Source organism: Toxotes jaculatrix, chromosome 16 (genome assembly GCF_017976425.1).
Source record: "Toxotes jaculatrix isolate fToxJac2 chromosome 16, fToxJac2.pri, whole genome shotgun sequence".
NCBI classification, from domain to species: domain Eukaryota; kingdom Metazoa; phylum Chordata; class Actinopteri; family Toxotidae; genus Toxotes; species Toxotes jaculatrix.
The window spans coordinates 11,776,837-11,800,050 of NC_054409.1; the positions used below are offsets into that span (position 1 = coordinate 11,776,837).

Consider the following 23,214-nt stretch of genomic DNA (forward strand, 5'->3'; position numbering starts at 1 on the left):
CCCTCCCCTCCATTTCCTTCCCTGGGGTTCGATTGTGCACCTGCACCTAAAGGCCAACATAAACACTTTCAGCTGCGCGGCACTGGGGGCTGAATTCATCAGCCGCACAACAACACATGTGAAGAAACAATACAGCTCCTGGGTGAAAACAAGTTTGTTTTTCACTGATCCTTGACAGTATGAATAGAAAGTCCAGGATGCGTTCAGATTCCTTTGCGTTTCTCTTGTTTAGTGTTGACTGTTAGCCTATGGTCAGCAGGATAAATATAGATGTTATGTCCATCTTATTATGTAGAAGAATGAAAGGAATGTGAGCAGCTGCTTTCCTCTTTGTTGAAATATAGAGATTCTGGATCACAGCGAGAGATGTGATAAGTACAAGTGGAAGTGCACTGAAGTGACTGGATGAGATTTTTTAAAAACATGTATAAAGTGCAACAGATCTTCCAATTTAACTTTCTTGTTTTTATCTGAAAACGTGATTTGAAAATGGCGCAAAGCACGACAATATTTATGGTGCATAACAAGCTGTTGAAATATAGCTAGCTGGAAACTTTATTGTCCGCATTGTCTGTGTCTTTCCCACAAATTAAAGGACCTAGACCAACAACACCACTCTGTCCGCGCATTGTCCGCCCCTTCTATGACATAATCCACAGCAAGCCATGAAGTTATCGAAAAATAACAGGAGAATAAGAAGGCAAAGACGACAGGGCGAGAGGGAAAATTCCCCTGTTTTTAAAAATAATGAAGTCATCCATGTGTTTAAATCATGCAGTGGTTATGTTTGGATACAGTTCATGACAACATGAGCACTAATATAGAGCAGTGATTAAAACGTTGACCATAAATTAGTCTACAGTTAGTTTCAACACAACATGACTTTGGTTGGCAAGGCAGCAAAACATACATACAGATGGACCCTCTATATTGTTTACAAATAATGTTTTTGAAATTGCACAAAGGGCGTCACATTTTCAGCTGAGGTTTTTCATATTTTGCTGTGCCCAAAGTTTGCAAAATCCCCCACAGAACTGAGGGCAACTGCAGATATGGTGAAAATTATTTGTGGGCTTCGTCAATGTGGGAGACACATTTCACATATAAATAGAAATGTTGATTACGGTAGCTTTAGCATTAGTACGTAAACCCCCAGGCTAATGAAGAAAGAACACATGACTATCTCCTCTTTCTTTCCTCAAACCTTCTTGCACTCTGGATCTTCTCTCAGGCAGCAGGATCATTTGTTTTATCATTGTCATGAGGAGTCAGGAGGCAGGATGTTCTCAAATCACTGTGAAGAAGAACAGCTTTTGCTGTATTTTGAATTGTCTCATATAAAAAGCAGAGTCATTGATCACCCATTGTGAAGAGTGAAGCCATGAAGCCAGTTTTCTTTGAAAACACCAAAAGTGTTCCTTAGAAAGAATCCTATTCAGTTTGGACGTGTAGAGGAGTGCGCACGCATGCACGCACGCACACACACACACACACACCCTCCCACTACATTCAGTGCCACATCTGCAGACAGTGTAGGAGTGGTTTACAGTAAAACCACCGGAGCTACAGTGAAATTACAGAAGTAAATCAAAACACTCGCAGACTGCGCTCGCTCCCAGATGTATCTTTACTTTTGTTTTTAGTAAGAGCGTGGGCAGCTCACATCCCACCTCAGACCTGTACTGGGTTTAACGCTTTATTGGGTAGATTTGGAGGCAGCAGAGTGGGCGCTTCATACAGATACAGAGCTGGAAGAAAACAAGCGTGCCTACGCTGTGTCTTTAAAATCATGAATATGTGTTTCACTGACTCCTTTTAAATATTTACCTTTCAGAGCTCGTCGGCTTTAATTAGACAGTAAATAGGGTCGTGAGAGGAGGGATAAAGAGAGGCCAGGAGAGATGAGATGCAAACTGGTTGTGACCTTAACATAACAATTGCACAGTGAGGACACATATACATGGATATGAATATCTTTTTTAAAACAAACTTGATTACGATTATGATTATTTTAACAAAAACAGAATAAACAGGCTAAAGGACAACAGACAGGGTCATCATAGGTAAAGTAAAATGCTTAACATTGTGTGTAAGACAGGGAAAGAATAGAAAACGGGTTAAGGCACTATCAAGGTCAGTAGGTCTTAAAGTACTTTTAAGAAAAGTAGGATCTACCACTCACGCATAGCCAAAAGTCCGTTCTGCCAGCTCTACCACAGAGAAGTTCTTCAAACCAAATAATATGTAGAGAGGAAATCATTTCAGATTCAAATCAAATATCCAGTGTTTTTCCAGTTTTTTTCACGGCTTTAGTGACATGTCTCACAACATAAATTTCATGAATTTCTTTTTTTTACTTGCTACTATCAGTAGTTATTTCAATAAATATCTGTTCTGAGCCCAGTTTTTTGAGCATGTTTCCCAAATATATAACACTAAAATCAAAATTAATCCCTGGGCTGATTATTGACCTGTTATCTCTGTTACCACATCTAAACAGCAAGAAGAAATTTTAGAAACCCCCCTCCCCACCCCAAAATGAAATCTGAAGAAATCCCTGAGTTGCTTGAAGGTACACTCTTACTTGTCCAGTGTTACCATCTAATTGAGCTGGCTTGAATTCTGTGTCATGTGTCTTCCAGTGTAGTATTCGTGCATTTCTTTCAGATTTGGGGGTTTTTCAGTTCCTTGTACAAGGTGGTTAGAGCTTGGTCAGTTTGACTAAATGTTTCTTTTGAAGCATTTTTATCGCCAAATACAGATTGGAGAGTAATACTTATTTGACTTTGTTCTAAATCTTTCCACTTTACATCGCAATTCGAATCACACCAACGAATCAGAAAGCACAACTAAGCTGCTCTGTAATAGTCTTCCAAGCAGGGCAAAGCCATTCCACCTTTGTCCTTAGGCAGCTGTAAAGTCTGAAATCTAATCCTTGGGTTTTGCTTTTCCCAAATGAATGTTGAAATAATTCTTTTCCATTCATTGAATTGTTTGAGGGGTACGTCACCAGGCAATGATTGAAAAAGAAAAAGCAATCTGGGTAGAACATTAAGGCATCTATTCAACTGTACATCAGTTATTGGAATTTAAACTGTAAAGAGAATTTAAATTGTCTTCATAGAAAGCAGAAAAACTTTCTCTCCTATGTCTCTAACAGTGTTACCTTTCCATTTTAAAAGTACATCTTCTTCTGTGGTTTGTACTTAAAATTAAGTGTTTGGGCTTTTTGTAAATTTTATTTGTTGCCAGAGTATGAACCAAATTCTTTGAGTAGGGCTAATAATTCAGGCAAACTTGCATTAGGATTAGTCAGGGTCACAAGAACACCATCCGCGTGTAAACAAAACTTAACTTCTGAGTCTCTGATCAGTACATTTCTTTTATCCATGTCTTCTCTAATTGTCTGTGTCAGTGGCTCAATGCAGACAGCGAAAAATGTGGCACCAAAGGGGCCTCTTTTGTTGACACGCCCTGTCAAGAAATAGTTTTGGATATGTTCCGATTTATTTTAGTTCTGCTGTAGATGAGAAATGTAAGGATTTCAGACATTCAACTACCTGGTTATGAAAGCCAAAGCACTGAAGTATCATGTTGTTTGATCTGTGTCAGTCGAGTCTGGGATTATAATTTCCAATCTCTTTGCTAATGTTGATGCATATAATCAACATATATCTATGTTTAAAACAGACATAGGCCCATAAGAACCTCATTTGATCTCATGAGTATCTTTAAAAACAAATCTGGGTTTCTCAGTCATTAAACTGTTGTGGACATTTCACCCACGCAAAATTGTGCAAGTTTCCAAAGAAGTGCAAGTCATGGCTGTGATGGCAACACTTCCAATGTCCACATAACAAAAAGTTAAAGAGAAAATAGTAACTAGTGAAAGAAGTGTTTTCAGTGGGTCAGAATCAAAACTGTAAAACCCAGAAAGGAAAGAAAAAGTTGCATTTCCATACAATCTTCACATCAAACTTTCTATTTTTCTGTTCTAGATTTTCCTTGTGGATGAAAAATTGAGCTCCTACATTATAAGCTCCTACATCTTCATCAAACTGAGCAACTTGTCTATACAGAGTGAGAAAACACACTCTGTGAACATATTGCTTACATTGGCCACCAGTATACCATAGTATAACTGAGGTTAAGTTTTTTTTTTTTTTTTTTTTTTTTTTAATTCTCTGTGCAGTGATTCACATGTTTTTCATGGATTTGTTGGAAGCCAGCTTGTAGTTTTTGGCAGAACATTTAGCCTGGGGAGGACTATGTGCTTTACGTCTTTTCACAGGTACCTATCATATTTTATGTGCTCGCTGTGCTGTAATACGACTTCAGATGTCTTAAATGTATGCACATATGTTTCAGGCACTTAAAAAATTTCTAACAAAGAAAAAGAAAAGAAAAATAACTTCAAATTTTCATTCAACATTTGCCCCTCAGATATTCAAAAACATTTAGCTTTAGTCTCTTCTCAGCAGTGGTATACAATAATGTAAAGTAGATGTAGGTCAGTGTAAAGTATGCAAGGTTTGTCTATCCAGAGAGGATGTAAGGTGTGTGTATGTGTTTCCGTGCATGTGAAAGTGGGTCACGTATGTGAACATGTGTGTGTACCTCCCATCCTCAGAGGATATCTGTGTGTGCGACATGGAAGTTAAGGGCACATCCAGGAAACAGGCCCTCTGTCTAACTATCATCCATCACCAGCAACCATCACAGGAGTCGCACATGAAGTGGCGGAGGGTCAGACCCGGAGGAAGAGGAGGAGTGGGTGTCTTTTTGGCTTCACTCAGAGAGCAGGCTACACCACATTTTTCCCACAAATTTGTGGTGTTGCTCAACAGTTATTTTTGAGTTCAAGTAACGTGAATCACTTGATTCTCACTGAGGGTGTGATTACTTGAGTTCTGCTTGTTTCCTCTTTTAGTTTGGATTATATAACCACATGACAACAATGATCCTTTTCCTGATGAACTGTACAGTTTTTTAGGAGTGAGAACACCGAGCACAGGAAACACCAATACCAAAAGGATTATTGGTATTAGGGGACAGTTTGTATGTGATAGGCAACAGTTCCTCTCGCTTGGTTTGATGCCTCCTCACATGTTTAAATCTGTTGTTAACAGCAGGAGAAAGCACACACAGATGATGACTGACGACTGTTCAAACCTTAGTCACCAATTACGTAATCAAACACCTGCATTTTCCCTTTTGTTTCTCCAAATAAAAACCAAAACAGGCAGTAAAGAGCAAAAAAAGGAACATTTTGTATGCATTAAAAGTTGGCACCATCCACAGATCAGCTGTCTGCAAGCTTGACTCATAATGGAGCCTCTGATCAGCAGGTCCTGTCATTACATGGCTGCTGTTGCCGTGGGTGAAAATGATCTCCTTTCTCTCATCTAAGCATCGCCATAGGAACACAATTCAGAGGTCATACGGTTTAAAAGTAACATGGATCACTTAAAGGGAAGAGTAGTGTGAGTGACTGAGTGAAACAATGAACACATGAAAGGGTGGAAGATAGTGTGCATGTGTGTTAAGGCTGTGTGTCTATGGGGGAGTGATGATGAAGGGGCCACATGCGTGTGACTCATGTACTGTTTTTCTGAGGAATCAAAGTGTGTTGAAAACTGATCTGAGGCTCCCTGTTGACTCCTGCTGAGAAAAGAAGAATTTTGTAACTGTTGTTAATTGTTGTTAAAATCTGTCTGGTGACAAATATTGAAACCTACAAAAGCTCCCACAAAAAATAATTCCCTGCATCATTCACACTGTTTTGTTTATGTTATCATGACCTTTGAGAGGTTTCCCCCACAACTCTAAAAAAAAGTAAAAGAAGCTGTTGTTTAGCCCACATAGTCCCTTGCTGCAATCTTTTTTCCCCCCATTTTATGACCTTTGGGGTCTCGCTTTTCGCCAGCAAAGTGAAAAACACAGATTATTGGCCACATATTGTCTCCAGACAGGGTCAGGGGGCTTCCAGTAGCTGAGTCAGACCTCTTACTGGAAGCCCATGAGTCACCCGTCTACTGCTCCCCCCAATCCACCCGTGTTCTCCCCTCATCCCCCCTCTTCGTATATCCTACAGATCAGCTACTCCTCTGGGACTCAAGCTGTCCTCATGCTCGTCTCTTGCTTCAGTTCCTACATGACTGTTAACAGAAATAAAGAAGGACAGGACAGATAATGCATGTTGGGGTGTGCTGTTGTGCAGTTAGATTATTTCTTTCTTTGATGAACTCTTAAATCTTAAATTCTTTTAAACATGCGAGTAAATACGTTCCTCTGAGAAAAGAATGTCACCATAAAAGCCGCCCACCCCTCTGCCCCAACACAGTATACCCCATCTCCTCCCCTCCCCCGATTCTCGGGCTCCCCCCTCTTCTCCCCTCCCCTTTCCCGAACTGTAATGATCTCACCCAGCTGTCACTGTGTAATCCCACCCACATTCACTGCAGAACACAGGTCTGCTGATGGCGGCTGACATCATTTGTTTTATCCGTGTCACCATTTCCCTGAAATCCAAAACACACAGTCAGAAGCTTCTGAACATTTTGGTTTAATCATAAGCAACGTGTTCATTTTAAAAATAGGTGAAAGGGCTGGCTTTGTGACAGTTTTATTTTTGGGGTTTATGGCTGATGTTTTTAAGGAAACATAAACTACTTTTATTTATCCCTCTTTAACAATTTTGTCTTATTTTAAGATTAAGACAGAAAAAGACAGGTGACATTATGGCAGAAGGGGGACAACACATGACAAGCATCTAAGTCTGGATTCAAATTGACAACATCACACAAATATGGTTTATACGGTGATATATGGCTGCCAACTCTACTGAGGAATGAATTCATGGGAACATTAAATTAAAAGTATATGTATGCCACACATCCATAAAACAAATATTTTGGGTCATAGTTGGAGTGATGATTACTTCATGCTCGTTAACATCAACCTTGATTTCATTGTCCACTCTGACAGGAAGTCGTCCTCAACGGCACCCTGGCAGTTGTGGGCGTCAAGCAGCAAATCGAAAAGCCAAATCCCATGAGGGCCCTCACCAAGCGTCGCCACGGTCAAGTACCACCGGAAGAAGAGGCATGTGAGTGAGTGTGAGTGTGTTGTGTTTGTGCGTGCATGGCATACTTTTGTTTCAGTGCATTTGTGATCCACGCACAGCTGATCGCTTCCGGAAGCTGTGTGCTCTGGTGCCTGGTGTAGGAGTTGGGTTATTGAAAACGAGAAAACCCTGCAGCCTAAAAGAGTCAGAGATCAGCTATTCTCGCATGAACGGCGATGTGTCAGCGTGTAAGAGGCGTCAGTGATCAAAAATTGAGCGCCGCCCACAACCTCAGGGCCCAGCTGTACTGTAAATCTAACTCTGTGTTTATGTAATTTTATGTTTACGCAATGAAAAGGGACTGGACCAGGCTGAGGTGGATGGCAGCAGTGCCGTGGTAGTTGAGGGGGTAGGTATGGTATGCACCCACCTTGCTTTAATTATCATATTTCAGAAGAAATGAGACTGTTGGAGGGAGCGTAGTATATATATTTAGAGTATATTCTAAACATTTAGAAAAGGAGATTTAGAAAGGAGAAGGTGTGTTTTTATACTCTGACAAGGTAAAAAAAAAAAAGAGCCTGTTTTAACTCTGTCGGTGCCTAAAACAGACCAAAACTGAACCAAAAGACTTCATATGAGTAGAACAGGAGTCACTGCACACATTCCTACTCTTACATGAAAACCTAATTTTGATTATCTTCATGTTTTCACCTAAATTTAAGGATATTTTTGTGTCAGGGCTTAACTGTTTATTAACAACCTTGTAGACTTGTGAAATCTTTTCAAAACCCTACTGATATCAAGAGCGTCACTGTCATCAAGACTTCTAATTCCTGAAAAAAAAAAAGTAGTGCAACAACATATAATTAATATAGTTCCTGCAAATAAAGAGAAATCCTGTAAATTACCACATTGGCTTTCCCACCTGCTGTTTTGAATAGTGTACACACTACAACTGAGAGTCAATATCTGTGTTTATAGATTTACTCAAAGCCGGGTGCAGCTGCAGATCTAGTTTTTGTATGTACGGCTACAACCAGGAATATTTACCAAGCAACAGTTTGTATGATTGGTCCATTTTTTAGATACAAACATTTGTGTCCAAAAGTAGCATTATGTACTATGACTACTGTGATCCATACAACAATAACACAACTTCAAAGAAAATTAAACCTGCAGTAGTCAATATATGAAATACTAACAATCACCATAATAACTATGTGACAAATCCACGAAGGATTGAAACCGAACTCTGCAGTTCTCATAAGCTCAGTGGAACCTTTTTAGCAACTTTCAGCTCATTGTTTTGGTTCTCTGGCCAACGCCTCTTTATGGCAACAGACAGGTGTTTTTCAGCGAAAAAGCTCAGATGAACCTGATGAAGGCTTCTTACCCAGAATAACAAGGAGCTGGTACCAAAAGAGCTGAAATAGAAATATTGTGTTCAGATTCGTCAGGTGACCAAAAATACTGCAAACTCCAAACGAATGGAAAAATTTGCTCCGTGTCTGTTGGATGTATAAATAGACGCTTGTTTCCTAACATGTTGTTCACCCTAACCATAGCTTTATAGAGACATGTCAGATGTATTTTCAGTTTGTACTGTTGCCCCCAGTGGCCAAATAACTAAATGAATGAATGCAGCTTTATGTCAACAATGTTCAAGAGCACAATGTCAGAGCAAATTCCAAGATGCCATGCGTTCTAGTTTCCATTCAGTGCTGAAATGAATGGCAGGTAGGAAAAAACCTCAAAGCAGCAGGCTAAGCTGCAAAGACTTGGGGCAAATGAATATGCAAAAACAATTTTATCATCACTCTTTAACTCACACCTACAGAACAGCTCATTTTCTGCTCAGATTGAGGTGTAATCTAAATGGACATTTTGAATCCTGCCAGCAATTCTCACTCACTTTCATGTTTTACAACATAAAAACTTTATAAACATACATTGCAGCAGCTTTAGATGCTTATACTTTTGCAAATTCTTGATTTTTAAGTGACTGAGACCAACTTGCAGTCACACACACACACAAGCACATTCCGGGAGGAAACCTTACACCTTCCCACATCCCAGCTCTCCAACAAAAACATTCGCTGCTTCTGGCTGCGGTTGAAAAGAAAAGAAGTCGACGCACGGCGAGCCAGCCAATCAGAACCAGCGGCGATTTCGATTTTTCGACTCCTCCTCCTGCGATTGGCCCGAGCCATCCCTTGAGGCACCCGCCCCCGTGCAGCGATTGGTGGATTTTCCCGGCTCTATGGAAGTTATTTGAATACGCCTCGCTTTGTGGCTCATTACGGCGCTGCTGGTTCAAATTGACTCGAATATCGGGATCGGAGACACACAATGGAGCCGAGCACGGCATGAACACACCGCTGAAAGAGTTATCTGTGTGTTGCACCATCGTTCATTTTTATCCTGCTGTGGGGACACATTCAAACCACGGAGATTACAAGTAGTTTGGATAGTCTTGTTTTTGTTTTTTGTTTTTTTTTCAACTGTTTCTGTCAGTGAGAGATTGCATTCGGACTCTGCAGCTGCAGCACATAAGAGGTAAGCTGTTCATGCTGTGGATGATGTGATTATAGAGAAACAATGAACTTTATTCTTGTTAAAATTATGGTTGATGGGGAGAAAATAATTTTCCACTGGACTGAAATATGTTATGTAACTCCTGGAGATGTGTAAAGGCTCATGATAAGGCACTCAACAGACCTAAATTAAGGTTTACAGTCACACAATGATGTTCACAAGGTTTATTTTAATTTCATTTAGCTAATCAGATGATTTGTTATTAAACTTGAACTCAAGCTATAACAGTCAGAAAATCATGTTGACAGATCTGTTTTATCTTCCTCATAGCAACATTTGTTGTTATTGTTTACCACCCATATGAGTTATAATTAGGCTGGCTGTCAGACACAAACAAACATTACTCACCAGCACCTGTGATGGGACTGTGGTTGCACAGCATGGCTTTTTCACAGTCAGCTTTTACTTTTACTGTGTTATGACTCAGTTAGAAGCCCATAATGTAGACCAGGCATGGTGTGTGTCTGTGTGTGTATGTGTGTGTGTGTGTGTGTGTGAGAGAGAGAGAGAATAACAGATTGTGTGTGTGCGTGTGTGTCTGTAGGGGAAAGAAAAAAGAATGAGAGAAAGTGTGTGTACTCCTGCCCAAGCAGACTTTAAAAAGCTTGAATCATCTCGTTCTCTGTCCAAACACCTTTTAAAATAAACCAACAGTCTGTTAACCTGCTCAAACAAATGCCTCAATTTGCTTCGCAAGACAGCCTGTTTAAATTAAACTCAAATTATATGGTTAAACTTCTTTAATAATTAACACAAACGCAGCCTGAGAAGCAGCATTTGGGACGTCAGGTGGTCTAAAAACAATCAAATCCAGTTGTTTTACTGCTTAAAGCTACTTATTCCAACTTTAATCTTAATGTGAAATGTTTCCATTGTGCTGAGAGGCAGAGATTTATGAGATCTGTAGGTTTATAGACATAAAAATAAATAAATAAAACAAGTGTGTGTGTGTGTGTGTGTGTGTGTGTGTGTGTGTGACAGAGAGAGAGAGAGAGAGAGAGAGAGAAAAACCCTTACACAAGCTTAGGTTTATAGCTGCAGAGGAGATAATGTGTCTTTATCCTTTCTGACTCTAGGTTAATACTGTACTAGCCTACCAGATCATACAGGGGACAGGTGTGTGGGCTTCTGTGCCTCTGCAACCCTGTTTGTGTAGCACTTGCACACAAGGAAATGCATACTTGAATGCAGTGTGTGTGTGTGTGTGTGTGGAGGGAGGGGGGGGGCGATGATAACAGGTCCAGCACTGGGTGAATTGTATTCCACATATCTCTCCAGTCGATCTGAGTGTGGTGTCTGTCTGTATCCGGCTCTGTTTGACTGTTTATCAGATCTGGGTGCAGGTGCAGGTTTTTACACTGGTCAGTGGGTCCCCAGCGTCTGGTGTTTTGACAACGGCCACAGGCCTAATCTGGCCCATACACTTACTTGAGTGGAGCAGGTTTTTTTTTTTTTTTGAGCTCTGTGATGTTTTCTCCTACTTTGGTTTGGGTCGTTTGGTCAAGTGATCATGACGCTTGACGTCTGGTGGTCAGGAAGAGGATGAGGACTGTGGTGCAGTCTGTAAGAATGGAATTTAAGTAAAGCAGAGGAAAACAACCTCAAAACATCATGGATTATGGGTGTAACAAGATGGAAACTGTTCTGCATGCTTGCACAGCCAAGTAGAACAAAATAACATCTGGACTGATGCTTATTTTCAGCTGTTTATTCATGTATCTATAACTAGCTTGAGCACTACTATTGCTTCTTTGAGACCCCAAATATTAGAATGAGCTTAGTACAACATGGCTTAAACCTCACTGTGTACCCACGTGTGGAGTCTTGATCTTAACCTCTATAATCTTTTAGATCCTTTCTATGATTTGGAAGAGAAACATAATGTATTGAGGGGTTCTCTTGCACAGAATATTTCAAGACATTTTGGCCAAATTCTGTGCCACATTTAGGGACTGTGCAAAAATTAACAGGGCGGAGGGGGGATCAGAAGAGGCAGAGGGTTATGCGCTTAATTAGGTCTGATAAAAAGGTTCAGTATGCCGCATTTGAGGTATATCATCAAAAAGCAAGAGAAGGCTGTCCCCACACCTTTAAACGAGGCATCATAGATTCACTTTATTTCTGCCTCCTCTTCTCTGAAGTCAAGTGTAATCAAATCAAAGTTTGAGAATGAGGGGTTAACCTCTGTACATGTAAAACTGTTTAGTTTGCAGCTGTGACAAAACCGCAAGTGAGCGATATGAGCACAGGCTGTACTTTAACCTCATGTATTGTCAGGAATAAGGCTGACTGTGAAGGGTTTCCTTCGCACTCCTTACCTGCTGTAACTTATTAGTGTCAAAGTACATAAGGTGCAAAGATAGCACTGCATTACATTGGCCTTTTACTGCTCTGAAACTGTTTTACAGCTCCTGTTATCAGGTGCAGGCTGCTCCTTCACTCTTACAGACTGCTTCTCCTGACAACTTTGCTCTCACGCCATGTGTCCACATTGTGTTAACCTACATGCTGAACTTTACACGAGTCAGTACATTTCAAAGGGTGTGGTGTCCTTATTATGGCACGTATTAGAAGCCTCATTGGACCTGTGTTGAAATTAACTGGGCAATATGAACAGAACGTCCCAATCATGACAAATGAGTCAAAGAGCTTCATAAGTGCTTCACAGCTACTTAAGGTAATTTCGCTGCAACATGACTGCTGAAAGACAATAATAGTTAATTATGTTCTGGCCACTGCTTAAAGTCCTCAAATTTGATTAGACGTCACAAAAAACAACCCTTGCAAACAAATCTTCTCTTGTTCCTTTCAGCTGCTGTTGTAGTGAACCATCGGGGGGTTCCAGCACTGCCTATTATTAGGCCAGCGAGTACGTAGATGCTTGCTGGGCTTAATTGGCTTTGAATAAGGACAATTTAGAATGACTAAGTTAGCTGCATGCTCCACACCACTTTGCGTGATTGCACAGTTTTGTGTTATAATTCACTCTGTGCTGTGTATGTACATGTGTAATACCATAAATGCTATGTTGCACTTAATTTGGGAGCTGCTGCCACGTGCAGTTATATCTGCTTATGTCAATATGTGAGTTTCGATACGCTCCTTCACCAGTGTCACGACGATAGATTCCTGTGCGTTTATTGCACTTCTAAATAAAAGGGCAGATTTATGATGCATGACCTCACAGTACATGATGTCTGTCAAGGTATAATAAGAGTTCACACCTCACAGGAGAATGAGAAAGTATGCTTTACTGGTTTGACTGATGTGAAAATGATCCTGGTCTCGGTTCACGCAGAGGCAGGGCGTCATACGGCCTGACGGTGGAGAAACAGAGTGTGTGAAAGCTGCTGTGTGTGTCTGATCTGCTGTGATCTGCTCTGATCTCTTCCTGGGGGTCTTTGTGCGGTTGTTAATGCCATGACAGGATAGATAATACCTCTATTGTTAAAGACCTCCCCCTTGTTCTCCCCCTCCTCAGAACAGAATAGCTTGGTGTACCTTTAAAAACCACATTTAGAAAAAAAATAGTTTGCCTAAGGTTGAAAAGATTAAGGCTGTTTTCAGCTCTGGGACCAACTGGGATGAAGTTAGTGTTGCTGTTGGTGCTTCTGAAAACCTGTAGGGATACAAGAAGGAAGTTAGTACAGCTGAAAAAAAAAATGGCTGAACTCCACCACTGCCCCCATTAATGTATTCTTGTCGGATTTAAAAAGAAAAAGCCTCTAAAGAAGTATTCAAATTTTCATCGGATACTAAAAGTCTAGACAAGAGTGGCATTCATATACACTAGGACATTTGATAACTGTCACATTCATGGAAACCACCAAACTGTTGTTGCTTTGAAGCGGTTTGGAAATATTTCACTGGGTTAAATCCCATGATATTTGCCTGCAGCTCCATCAAAAGTTCAGTTCGTTTTAACCTTCTAATGAACCGGGTTATGACATTTTAGACAACGCACACCATCGTCTGTGCCATTTGTCAACACAGGAGATGTCTGATGTGTGACATGACAGAGCTGATGTTGGTTAAAGGAAAAATACAATATAAAACTGTGCAATGTTTCTTTAGTATTTTAAAAAGTTCAGTACAAGAGAAAAGCCTGCACAGATGAAACTTTATCCCTGTGGTTTTGTTGGTACAATGTTCTAACTATACATTTCTGCCTTTTCCTGTATTTTTAATCACCACATCAGACCTCTTCATAAGGCTGCAATCTTCAAAGTTTACAAACAAGAGAATGTAAACAATGCTTTCAATATGAAATTACGCTCCCCAACGTCATTATTAAATCGTCCACAGAGAGTCCAACCTATGATTTAGGAAGAGTGCAATTTCAGTGCTGCAGCTTGGAAGCCGCAACTATCCAAAGGGTCAACTTTTCAGGAAGTCAGTCTGGAAAAAAACCATGATTGGTTTTAGATTTCTGGACGTGTTTTCCCCTTGTGTAAGGTCACCTTTCAATGCAAACAGGAGCCTGGAGACGAGGAAGAAGGCATCCAAACTAGGGTAAATATTACTCAGTAGATTATTATCTCAACTTGACCACCAGCGCTGCGCTTTTCCAGATTACATATCGTAACTCTGGGAAGGTAAAGCCACTGTAATCTTTTAACAGAGTTAGAGGGAGAACAGCAGGCTGAGATCACAGAGTTCAGACGAGTTGGCACTGGACTGGCTTACACTGGCATGACGCCAGGCGCTGTGGTATACAAGAGTGTGTGTGTGTGTGTGTGTTGCTCAAACCATCATTTGTTTATGTGTGACATGCGTGTGTGTTTGGATTATACCGGCGTGGGGCTAGGCGCCATGGTGGACAAGGGTGTGTATGTGTGTGTGTGTAAGATGTTGGCTCAGGCAGACACTTCTCTGTCGGCGCTGTGATGGACAAACAAAAGTCTGCTGGATTCCTGCAGGGTTTTGTTTTGTGGCACAGCATACGTGCATGTGTATATGTCGCTGTGTGGGCTATGTGTGTGTGGGTGTGTGTCTGCGTGAGTGTGCAGCGAGATTTACGCTGGCATGTGGTTCCTAGACAGACAACAGTAGCAGGATAAAGATGGCTCCAGAGTTAAAGCACGCCTTGGTGGTGATCTGGGATCAGCTTACCAACCTCAGATCCAATTATCTTAACCATTGAGACAAAAAAATCATTGCTGCCTTGAGATCATCCATCTGTCGGCCTGTTTTTTTTCCCCTTTGTGCAGCTCTGTTTCCAACAAGTTAGCTTCAAGAATGTGACAAAAGCTGCAATAAAGCAGGAGACAGTGGAGAAAAAACATTTTTTAGAGAAAGTGAATATCACAAGGACATATCTTTCAACATTTCAAAGTCAAAACAGTAAACAGAGGAAGGGTAACATTATGTGATTAAGTGCAGTTACTTTCACAGACACCTCTAAGTCCCTTCTTTGTGTGATTGGGGGTGGGGAACTGAGTCACGCTGTGGTAAAACAGCATATGATGCAATGTACAGGAGACATCTGTAGTCAGGACTTTTGGTTCACAACAGATTAAGTGCAGCAGAGTGACTTCTAATGTCAACTTAAAGATGGTCAGTCCACTGCAAGAATTCTGTCAATGTCATGACATAAAATTACACAGACTGTGTTTTATCCATATTGCTCACTCCTAACCTCATCCTCCTTGTGTCTCTTCTGCAGGTCATCATGCCTCCCACAACTCCCTATGCTGGAAAGTTCAGCTCTTGCGCTCCGTACAGCAACAACAACAACCATCCCCAGCCTCACAGCCCTTACCGCAACGGCACCGCCCCAAAACCCGCGAAAGAAAACGTCTACAATGGCGCCTACTCTGCCGCTGAAAACCCTTACGACATACCACAGCCTCACAGTTCCTACCGCAGCTCCTCTGTCTCCTCTGTAACGGCGAAGGAGCATCATTACAACAGCACCTGCGCGGTTTCGGAGAACCCGTACTCCTCGCCGCAGCCTCGCAGCCCTCGACAGCACAGCACTTCCTGTCCAGGCCGTGCCTACCGCCACACCAGCAGCGGCAGCAGCAGCGAGCAGTCTTGTCGTAACAACACCGCTGTGACGAAAGCTCGACTTTACAGTCACGGCATCACTGCTAGCTATGGGGAGATGTGTTACCATGACAACAGTTTGGTTTCAGCATCACTTGAGGCTCTTATCCAGCACCTGGTTCCCACGGTGGACTACTACCCTGATGTAAGTACTAATAAAATGTACTCTCTTTGTGCTCTAAGCAGTACATGACCTTTTCCATTGATTGCAAATGGACTAGTTCAGAGTGAGGAAAGATGTCAGCTGTCTGTGTCGACTTCTGTTGTCGTCTGCTGTGTTATTCTGAGAGCTGTCCTGTCTCCTCGTCATCAGAGGTCATATGTGTTCACCTTCCTGCTGAGTTCACGCCTCTTCCTGCACCCGTACGAGCTCATGACGAGGGTTTGTCACCTGTGTGTGGAGCAGCAGCGGTCTGGAGACGCCCTGCTGGATAAGGTGGGAGGATCTCACACACACACACACACACACACACACACACACACACACACACACACACACACACACACACACACACACACACACACACACACACACAATATACACACGTACACACACTGTTATAATTATTCTTCTCCATTTTCCCACACAATCTCACACCCACTGCGTTACAGTCACACTCTCTCACCCACAGAAACACACACGCACACAAACCTCTGTAATTCTTTTTTTTATTTTTTTTGGGAGAAAATATTTATCTATTTCACAAGCAAAGATATTTCAGACAGACAGAGAGGGGATTCAAATTGACACTAGGGAAATAAAAGTGAAGGGAACACATTTAACGGGAACAATAAAGTAAACAAATGAACAAATAAAAGCATTTTGTCTTGGAAAGACAGCAGACAGCAATGGTTAGGTCAGTGGGTTTAGATTTTGTCCCAAGACAGATTACATCATTTAAGTGCCATTAAATGATTTAATGTGTACACCAGTGTAACATGCCTTATGACGGTTTTTAGATCCGTTTCCGTGAGGTGGCGCCAAAGCTGGTGCAGCTGCTGACTGAGTGGACGGAGACATTTCCGTACGACTTCAGGGACGAGAGGATGATGCGCTGCCTCAAGGACATGACGCACCATGTGGCCCGAGGTGACGAGGTTAGTGTCGCACCGTATCTGTAGAAACAGAACAATGTAGAAAACACTGGCTAATGTATAGAAGGGTACTTGTACTAGATGACTTGACAAATCAGGAATTGTGTTTACGTCTGTGACTCCCCTCGTCTTAGTCAAGTAAAAGTTTTAGTTTCCTCTCCTAGAATATCAGATCTCATGATTTGTGTTGTTGTTTGTGTCGCCCTTCCAGTACTCTTGGCGAGCCATGCAGCAGATGACCCAGCGGCTGATCAAACGGCTGTCAGCACTCGGCCAGTACGAGGAGGCCGTGGCTGCACTCAACGCCGTGGCGATGGAGCGGCCCGCGTCCCTGAAAAGCAAACAGGCTTCGGGTCAGAGAAGCGACGTACTGAGCGTGTGCGACGACCCGTTCATCCTCGCTCAGCAGCTCACACACATTGAACTGGTAAGGTCTTAGTTGATGTGATGGTGCCTGAGTCACATGTGTGATCATTTATTGTGTGATTTTTACGACAATCTGTAGATGTGCCTGTGATTAAAAGTGTTTTCACGGTTGTGAGGATTTTATAAGTCTTGTGTGGTTTCTGCTTAGCAGGCGGTTTTTTTTTGTTGTTGTTTTTTTTTTTTTACTGAACTAAATTTAGTAAATTTATTGTCTGTGTGGTGCACACACAGTGTTTAAGAACACACTTTTATAGCCTTAATATAGAGGGTCATTTTCATATACATGTTAAACAGCAAAGTTGTCTTTGCCTTTCTGTTTCCTGCTTATGTATTGACATTAATATTTTGTTTTCTGATTTTTATTTCTTAGTTTTATTGCTTTCTCCATGTTTAATGCTTTGCAGTAGTGCTGCATATAGAAAGTTTATTAACATTGTTATTTTATACATAAATAAGGATAACTTGCGTTTAATCTCCCTTTCTTCTTGATCACCATCCTCCCTTGTTTTCTTTGTCCTCATCGTTGTCTCATATGTTACTGTTCCTGTTCTCTGCCTTCAGGACAGACTGAGTTTTATTGGCCCTGAAGAGTTCATCCAGACATTTGCCATGAAGGATCCTCTGGAGAACCATAAGGTACAATTGAGTCTGCATGCATAGACAGCGGCTCTCTCAGCTTGTTCATGGACATTAAGACATAATCACAATCTCTCTTGTAGCTCGGATTTTATTCTCATTTGTTTGTTGCTGGAACTTTATGTTGCGGGTTAAAAGGTTTTCTCAGTGATTAAAGCTGTCTATGCATCATATGAGAACATGGCCGATTTTACAAAGTCATCCAAATTAAATTAACTAATTCCAGTCAAAAATAGCAGACAGATAGATCTAACCGCCACAGCGTGCTGCATATAGTTTTAGTTTTATTGGCTAACATGCTAGTTATCTGCAGCAAAGGAATGATTCAGTCTGTAGTCATTATTAAATCATTCTTTATTATTTTGATGAGGTCTCTTCGTTTTGGGTCTGCTATGAGTGAAATTTGTGGTTTGCTTCACTTCACGTTAATTTGCTTTTGAAACCACATGAAAGAGCCCTCTGGCAGATAAAATGTGAATTTGTCCAGTGGTTTTTTTTTTTTATGTAGCTTTTGAAAATGCATCAAACGCAGTATGAAAGAGCCATTCTACGTATGTCTAAAGTGTATCTGAAGGGCTCTTTCACTCCTAAGTGGTCCTGTGAGTCAGCTGAAGGGTCGTTTTCAATCAGCGCTGCTGGGTATAAGCTTTCAACGGGTGTTTGTGACCCCGCTGCATCTCAGCTCTCACCGGTGCTGCGCCGGTTATATAAGACGCACTTTGTATAAAAAAGAGCGGTTGAGTCAGCGTAAGGGGTCCCGAAGCATAGAGGGGAAGTTTGGAGTGGAGTGGGCTGCTGATGTTGTGTAAGCATTTAATAGAGCCATGGATCTCCGGGATTACATCATCACGGCCAAGTCAAGTTTATTTATACAGGGCTTTTATAATGTTTATTTATATAAAAGTGCCTCTGGCAAACAGGTTCACCACAGAAAACCAAAGCAGCCAAAAGCAGATGTAAATGAGGTGAAAATAACAACAGACACGTCACAGACTTCAGTGTGCAGGTCCAAAGGTGTGTGGGTGTGAGGGCTGTCAAGACCCATTTGCAAAGGAAATTACAGAGTAGCAGCTTCACATTTCTTTTTATAAAAAAATTATTCATTGGAGACTCATAAGAAAATTATGATGCAGATATTCATAGATCTGGTCAGGAGTTATCTTGCCAGGTTTTGTTACAAAAAGCTGTTAAATATGGAAATTACAATGTGCCCAAATGTCAAAAAACAAATAATCCAAAAAGAATATTTAAAAAAAATACATCTTAACTCAAGGTTCACTAGTGTTTTAGCTTTCAACCACATCTCACGGTCTTCCTCAGTGAATGGAATGAGCACAGTATTTGTTTTTGTAGTGTATTGATACTCAGTTCTTTTCTCAGTATTCTTCTTAGGAAGGTCATGAGATGTTGCTGAAAGGTCCAGAAAAAGCTATTTGAGCTGTATGCATTTGTTACACAGCTGAATGTATTCAAAGATGAAAAAACCAAAGGTAGATTCAAATCTTGGCATTTCAGCAGGCTCTGTTTACCCATAAAAACTGAAATACTGATTAAAAACATGAAAAAGATTCTGTTTACCTACATGTGTTTTGATCATGTCGTTTGCCTCCTTTTGTTTTTCGTAGGGTTTCTTCCGGAAGCGTAAAACCAGTAACCTGGAGGCGTATGTGAACTGGTTCAACAGACTGAGTTACCTAGTGGCCACTGAGATCTGTATGGTACGTTGTACTTAAAGAAACAGATCACAAATTTCTGTGTCTGTCCCCATTTTACACACAGCAGAGTTCATTCATGTTGTTCATATGCAGATGTGGATCATAAGCCACGCTTACAGCATAAACAATGTCGCTAGTATCCACTTTTAACGGCTTCGATTCACATTCACTTCCTGTCATGTGCTCTCATTACAGCCGGTGAAGAAGAAACACAGAGCGCGGATCATAGAGTTCTTCATCGATGTGGCTCAGGAGTGTTTCAACATTGGCAACTTCAATTCCCTCATGGCCATCATCAGTGAGTACTCAACAGAAAACACACAGGGAAAAAAGAACTGATAATTAAAAGCAGACAACCTATCTCTGCCCCAACGCTGTCTCAGTGAGAGGTGGTTTCTGGGAAATGCAGTACAGAATCAACCATAGGGCTTAAACTTGTGTCAGCACACATTAAATGAAGTAGAAAAAGTAAAAATCCTGCAGCATCTCACAAACCACTGTCACAGCTTGTTGTTGTAATAGGGGACACTATAGTTAAATTGTAGTTCCCACTATGTTTTTTGTTGAATAGCCAATATTCAGATTTAGTGCTGTGAACAAATACAGTGCCAGCTGCAGTTTAAGCTAATCAGTTCAAGAAAGTATAAAACTGACTTACTGAAGACTTGAAGCAGATCAGCCTGCTCAGTTTCTTAGTTTTGTTCTTTATAAATGCTTCGTACACTCATACTGTCTCTATTTCTCAGCTGGGATGAACATGAGTCCTGTTTCCAGACTGAAGAAAACCTGGAGTAAAGTCAACACTGACAAATTTGAAATCCTGGAGGTAAGAAAACCTGCATACATCAACGATGCACTGGTACACGAATTGTGTACCAGTGGTGTGAATATTTTCTGTTGTAATTAGATGTTTTTGTAGTGAAGTTCGTTGCTGGCTGGAGTTGTTTAACGTCCCCTTTGTCGGATCTCATTCAGCACCAGATGGACCCATCCAGTAACTTCAGTAACTACCGTACTGCGCTCCGTGGCGCCACCCAGCGGTCTGAGACTGCTCACAGCAGCCAGGAGAAGGTGAGAGAGCACACAGGATTGTTCTATACAGAAAAAAAGTCAAATGTCCCAAATGTAAAACATGAAGATAAAGCTACTGTTGTCTGTTTCCTCCAGATTGTGATTCCCTTCTTCAGCCTCCTTATTAAAGACATCTACTTCCTGAATGAGGGCTGTGCCAGCAGGCTGGCCAATGGACACATCAACTTTGAGGTCAGTCACTAATTGTTTGATTGTTGTGATAAATATTGACAAACAAAACAGTAGCTCCTTTAAACAGATTAAGATTTCATCAGTCACTGTAAAATGATACCCCGTACACAACAAAAGTTTAAACCTGGAGAAGAGGCTTTCACATGTGATATAGTGCTGCCCTCTGGTGGCTAAAAAGTCCAACACAATTTTCCTCTGTGTTTTTGTTTGCTTGTGGCCTGTTGTGATCTCAGTGGTTCTTGTGAATTCCTTGGGTCTGTACGAGCCCAAACAGATGTTTTTTGTTAAAATGGCATCAATATTAATGAAGTCTGTTTTCACTGTGTCTCAACAGAAACTGTGGGAGCTGGCAAAGCAGGTGAGCGAGTTCCTGGTGTGGCGTCAGGTGGTTTGTCCATTTGACAGAGACAGACAGATCCTCCAGTACCTCGTTACCACGCCGGTTTTCAGCGAAGATGGTCAGTACACAATCTTCTCTGCGCGTATGATTCCTCCATACATAAATCACACAACTGTCAGGTGTCGTCTGGCAGTTTGCCCCAAAGTGGGAAAACATATCAAACTCAAAAGGGTGTATTTTTCTTTACTGTTGCAGAGCTGCATCTGGCCTCGTACGAGAGTGAAGGACCTGAGAACAACATTGAGAAGGACAGTCGTAGGTCTCTCAGGTGGGTGTAGACACTCGTGCATGCAGTCAAAAACAATCAAATCACCTTAATCATAACAAAATTATTTAATCAATAGGGTAACACTGGTTATTTATATTTTGTTTTCCAGATCTTCCCTTCTGCATCGGGAGAATCGGTCCTAAGAAAAAGATCTCCTCTGCACTACAGACTGTAAATAAATAAGGATTTTTATAAAGCTACACATTCCTCCACGCTGTCTTATTATGGACATTTTTTTTTACATTCCCATGGCCAAATTTTACGTCTTGAACAAACTGATCAACAGTGATCGACAGGATAACAAATGCAGCTGGACCCACGTTCTTACAGATAAACAGAACACTGTTATCTGGGCTTTGAGATCACAAGGAGCCTGAATGATTTATAAATCCAAATACTGTAACAGTCCTTGATGAAATTCATCCAGTGCCAAAGGACCCCAGTGCTGCAGTTGTTAATATAATCCTCTGTCTTGTGAGTCTTCATGAAATTATTTTTGAAACTAATGATTCCCAAGAAGAGCTCAGATTACAGATCTGGATTACCAACTGTGCTTCTTCATCAGCTCAGTCTGAGGCACTTAAAGGACATGAGATGTCTCCAGAGCTAGTCAGAAGTGTGTGGCTAGCTCTGGAGACATGTTTGTTTATACCTTCAGTGGACTGCCATCATGTCAACAACAGCCTCATATTGCAGAAACATGAAGGGACTGTCATTTCTTTGAACCTCTTTAGTTATACTCAGCAACATCGGCACTGCTTTTCTGTGGATGTGGCTGCCTGAGCTCAGTCAGAAAGCACAGGGAGAGGAGAGATCCACTTCGGAACATCGATTTGTATTATAAATAATGGGCTCACAACTGCTTTTAGAAGTGTTGTTGCCGCTTGTTGTCTTGTTTGAGTGCTTGACTCAGTGCCAACATATTGAGCAGAACGTGCATCACATCCAGTCCATTTGCTCCCACTTTGCACACAGCACAAATATCAGGCTATTTCACAGTACTCCACAAGCCTTTCATCTAATTTACACACATAATGCAAGTCAATCCATCAGCCACTTATTGACAGACACATTTTAGAAACACTATTCTCATCATTCATTGTTTGTCTGTAGACATTTAGTGACGTGTGCACTTTGACGGCGTATTGGTGATGCAGAGTTGTGCGAGTGACAGCAACATCATGCTAATCATGCAAGTTAAATCAAATGCACTTCAGTGGGGTCTTGTGTGTTGTATTATAGGATTTTGTGACTCCTATTTTAAGGCGTCTTTCTATACAGTATTAAGTTGTATTTTGTATCAGAAGTTTAAAAAAAAATGTGTTTTTTCTTCATGTACTTTCTCTGAAGTTTCACCATGAGCTTGTTGCTGGTTGGCTGGCTCTGTGTTGGTAAGCTATTTTGTTAATACACCAGTTCTTGTATGACAAAGACGTGTTGTAGGTCTGAATAAGACACAAACTGGTGTGTGTATGTGCAGGAAGCTCATCCTCCTCTTCATCTTTATCTGTGATGCTGTGAGCATGATGTGGTCCTTCAAAATCTGCCTATGAGTGAAAATGATGCTACAGTACATTTTTATGTAAAAAAAAAAAAAAAAAGCTCATTTTATGTTTCATATGTTTTGTAAGGTGTTTCTCATGTAAGCTTTTTTCCAGTCTTTTTTTGTATGTGTGTGTGTATATCATTTGTGTCACCG

At 41.1% G+C, this 23,214-nt stretch overlaps 1 protein-coding gene across 1 annotated transcript; it reads left to right on the forward strand.

Annotated features, from left to right (window-relative positions):
* The first annotated feature begins 9,384 nt into the window (after nucleotides 1–9,384).
* On the forward strand, nucleotides 9,385–23,137 carry LOC121195261 (ras-GEF domain-containing family member 1B-B-like). The gene is made up of 14 exons (XM_041058603.1): nucleotides 9,385–9,625; nucleotides 15,330–15,857; nucleotides 16,026–16,148; nucleotides 16,673–16,810; nucleotides 17,019–17,234; nucleotides 17,795–17,869; nucleotides 19,495–19,587; nucleotides 19,780–19,882; nucleotides 20,331–20,410; nucleotides 20,560–20,655; nucleotides 20,752–20,847; nucleotides 21,182–21,305; nucleotides 21,443–21,515; nucleotides 21,625–23,137. Exons 2-14 carry the CDS (start codon nucleotides 15,336–15,338, stop codon nucleotides 21,656–21,658), a joined length of 1,773 nt encoding a protein of 590 aa, XP_040914537.1. The 5' UTR covers nucleotides 9,385–9,625; nucleotides 15,330–15,335; the 3' UTR covers nucleotides 21,659–23,137.
* Nucleotides 23,138–23,214: the final 77 nt, after the last annotated feature.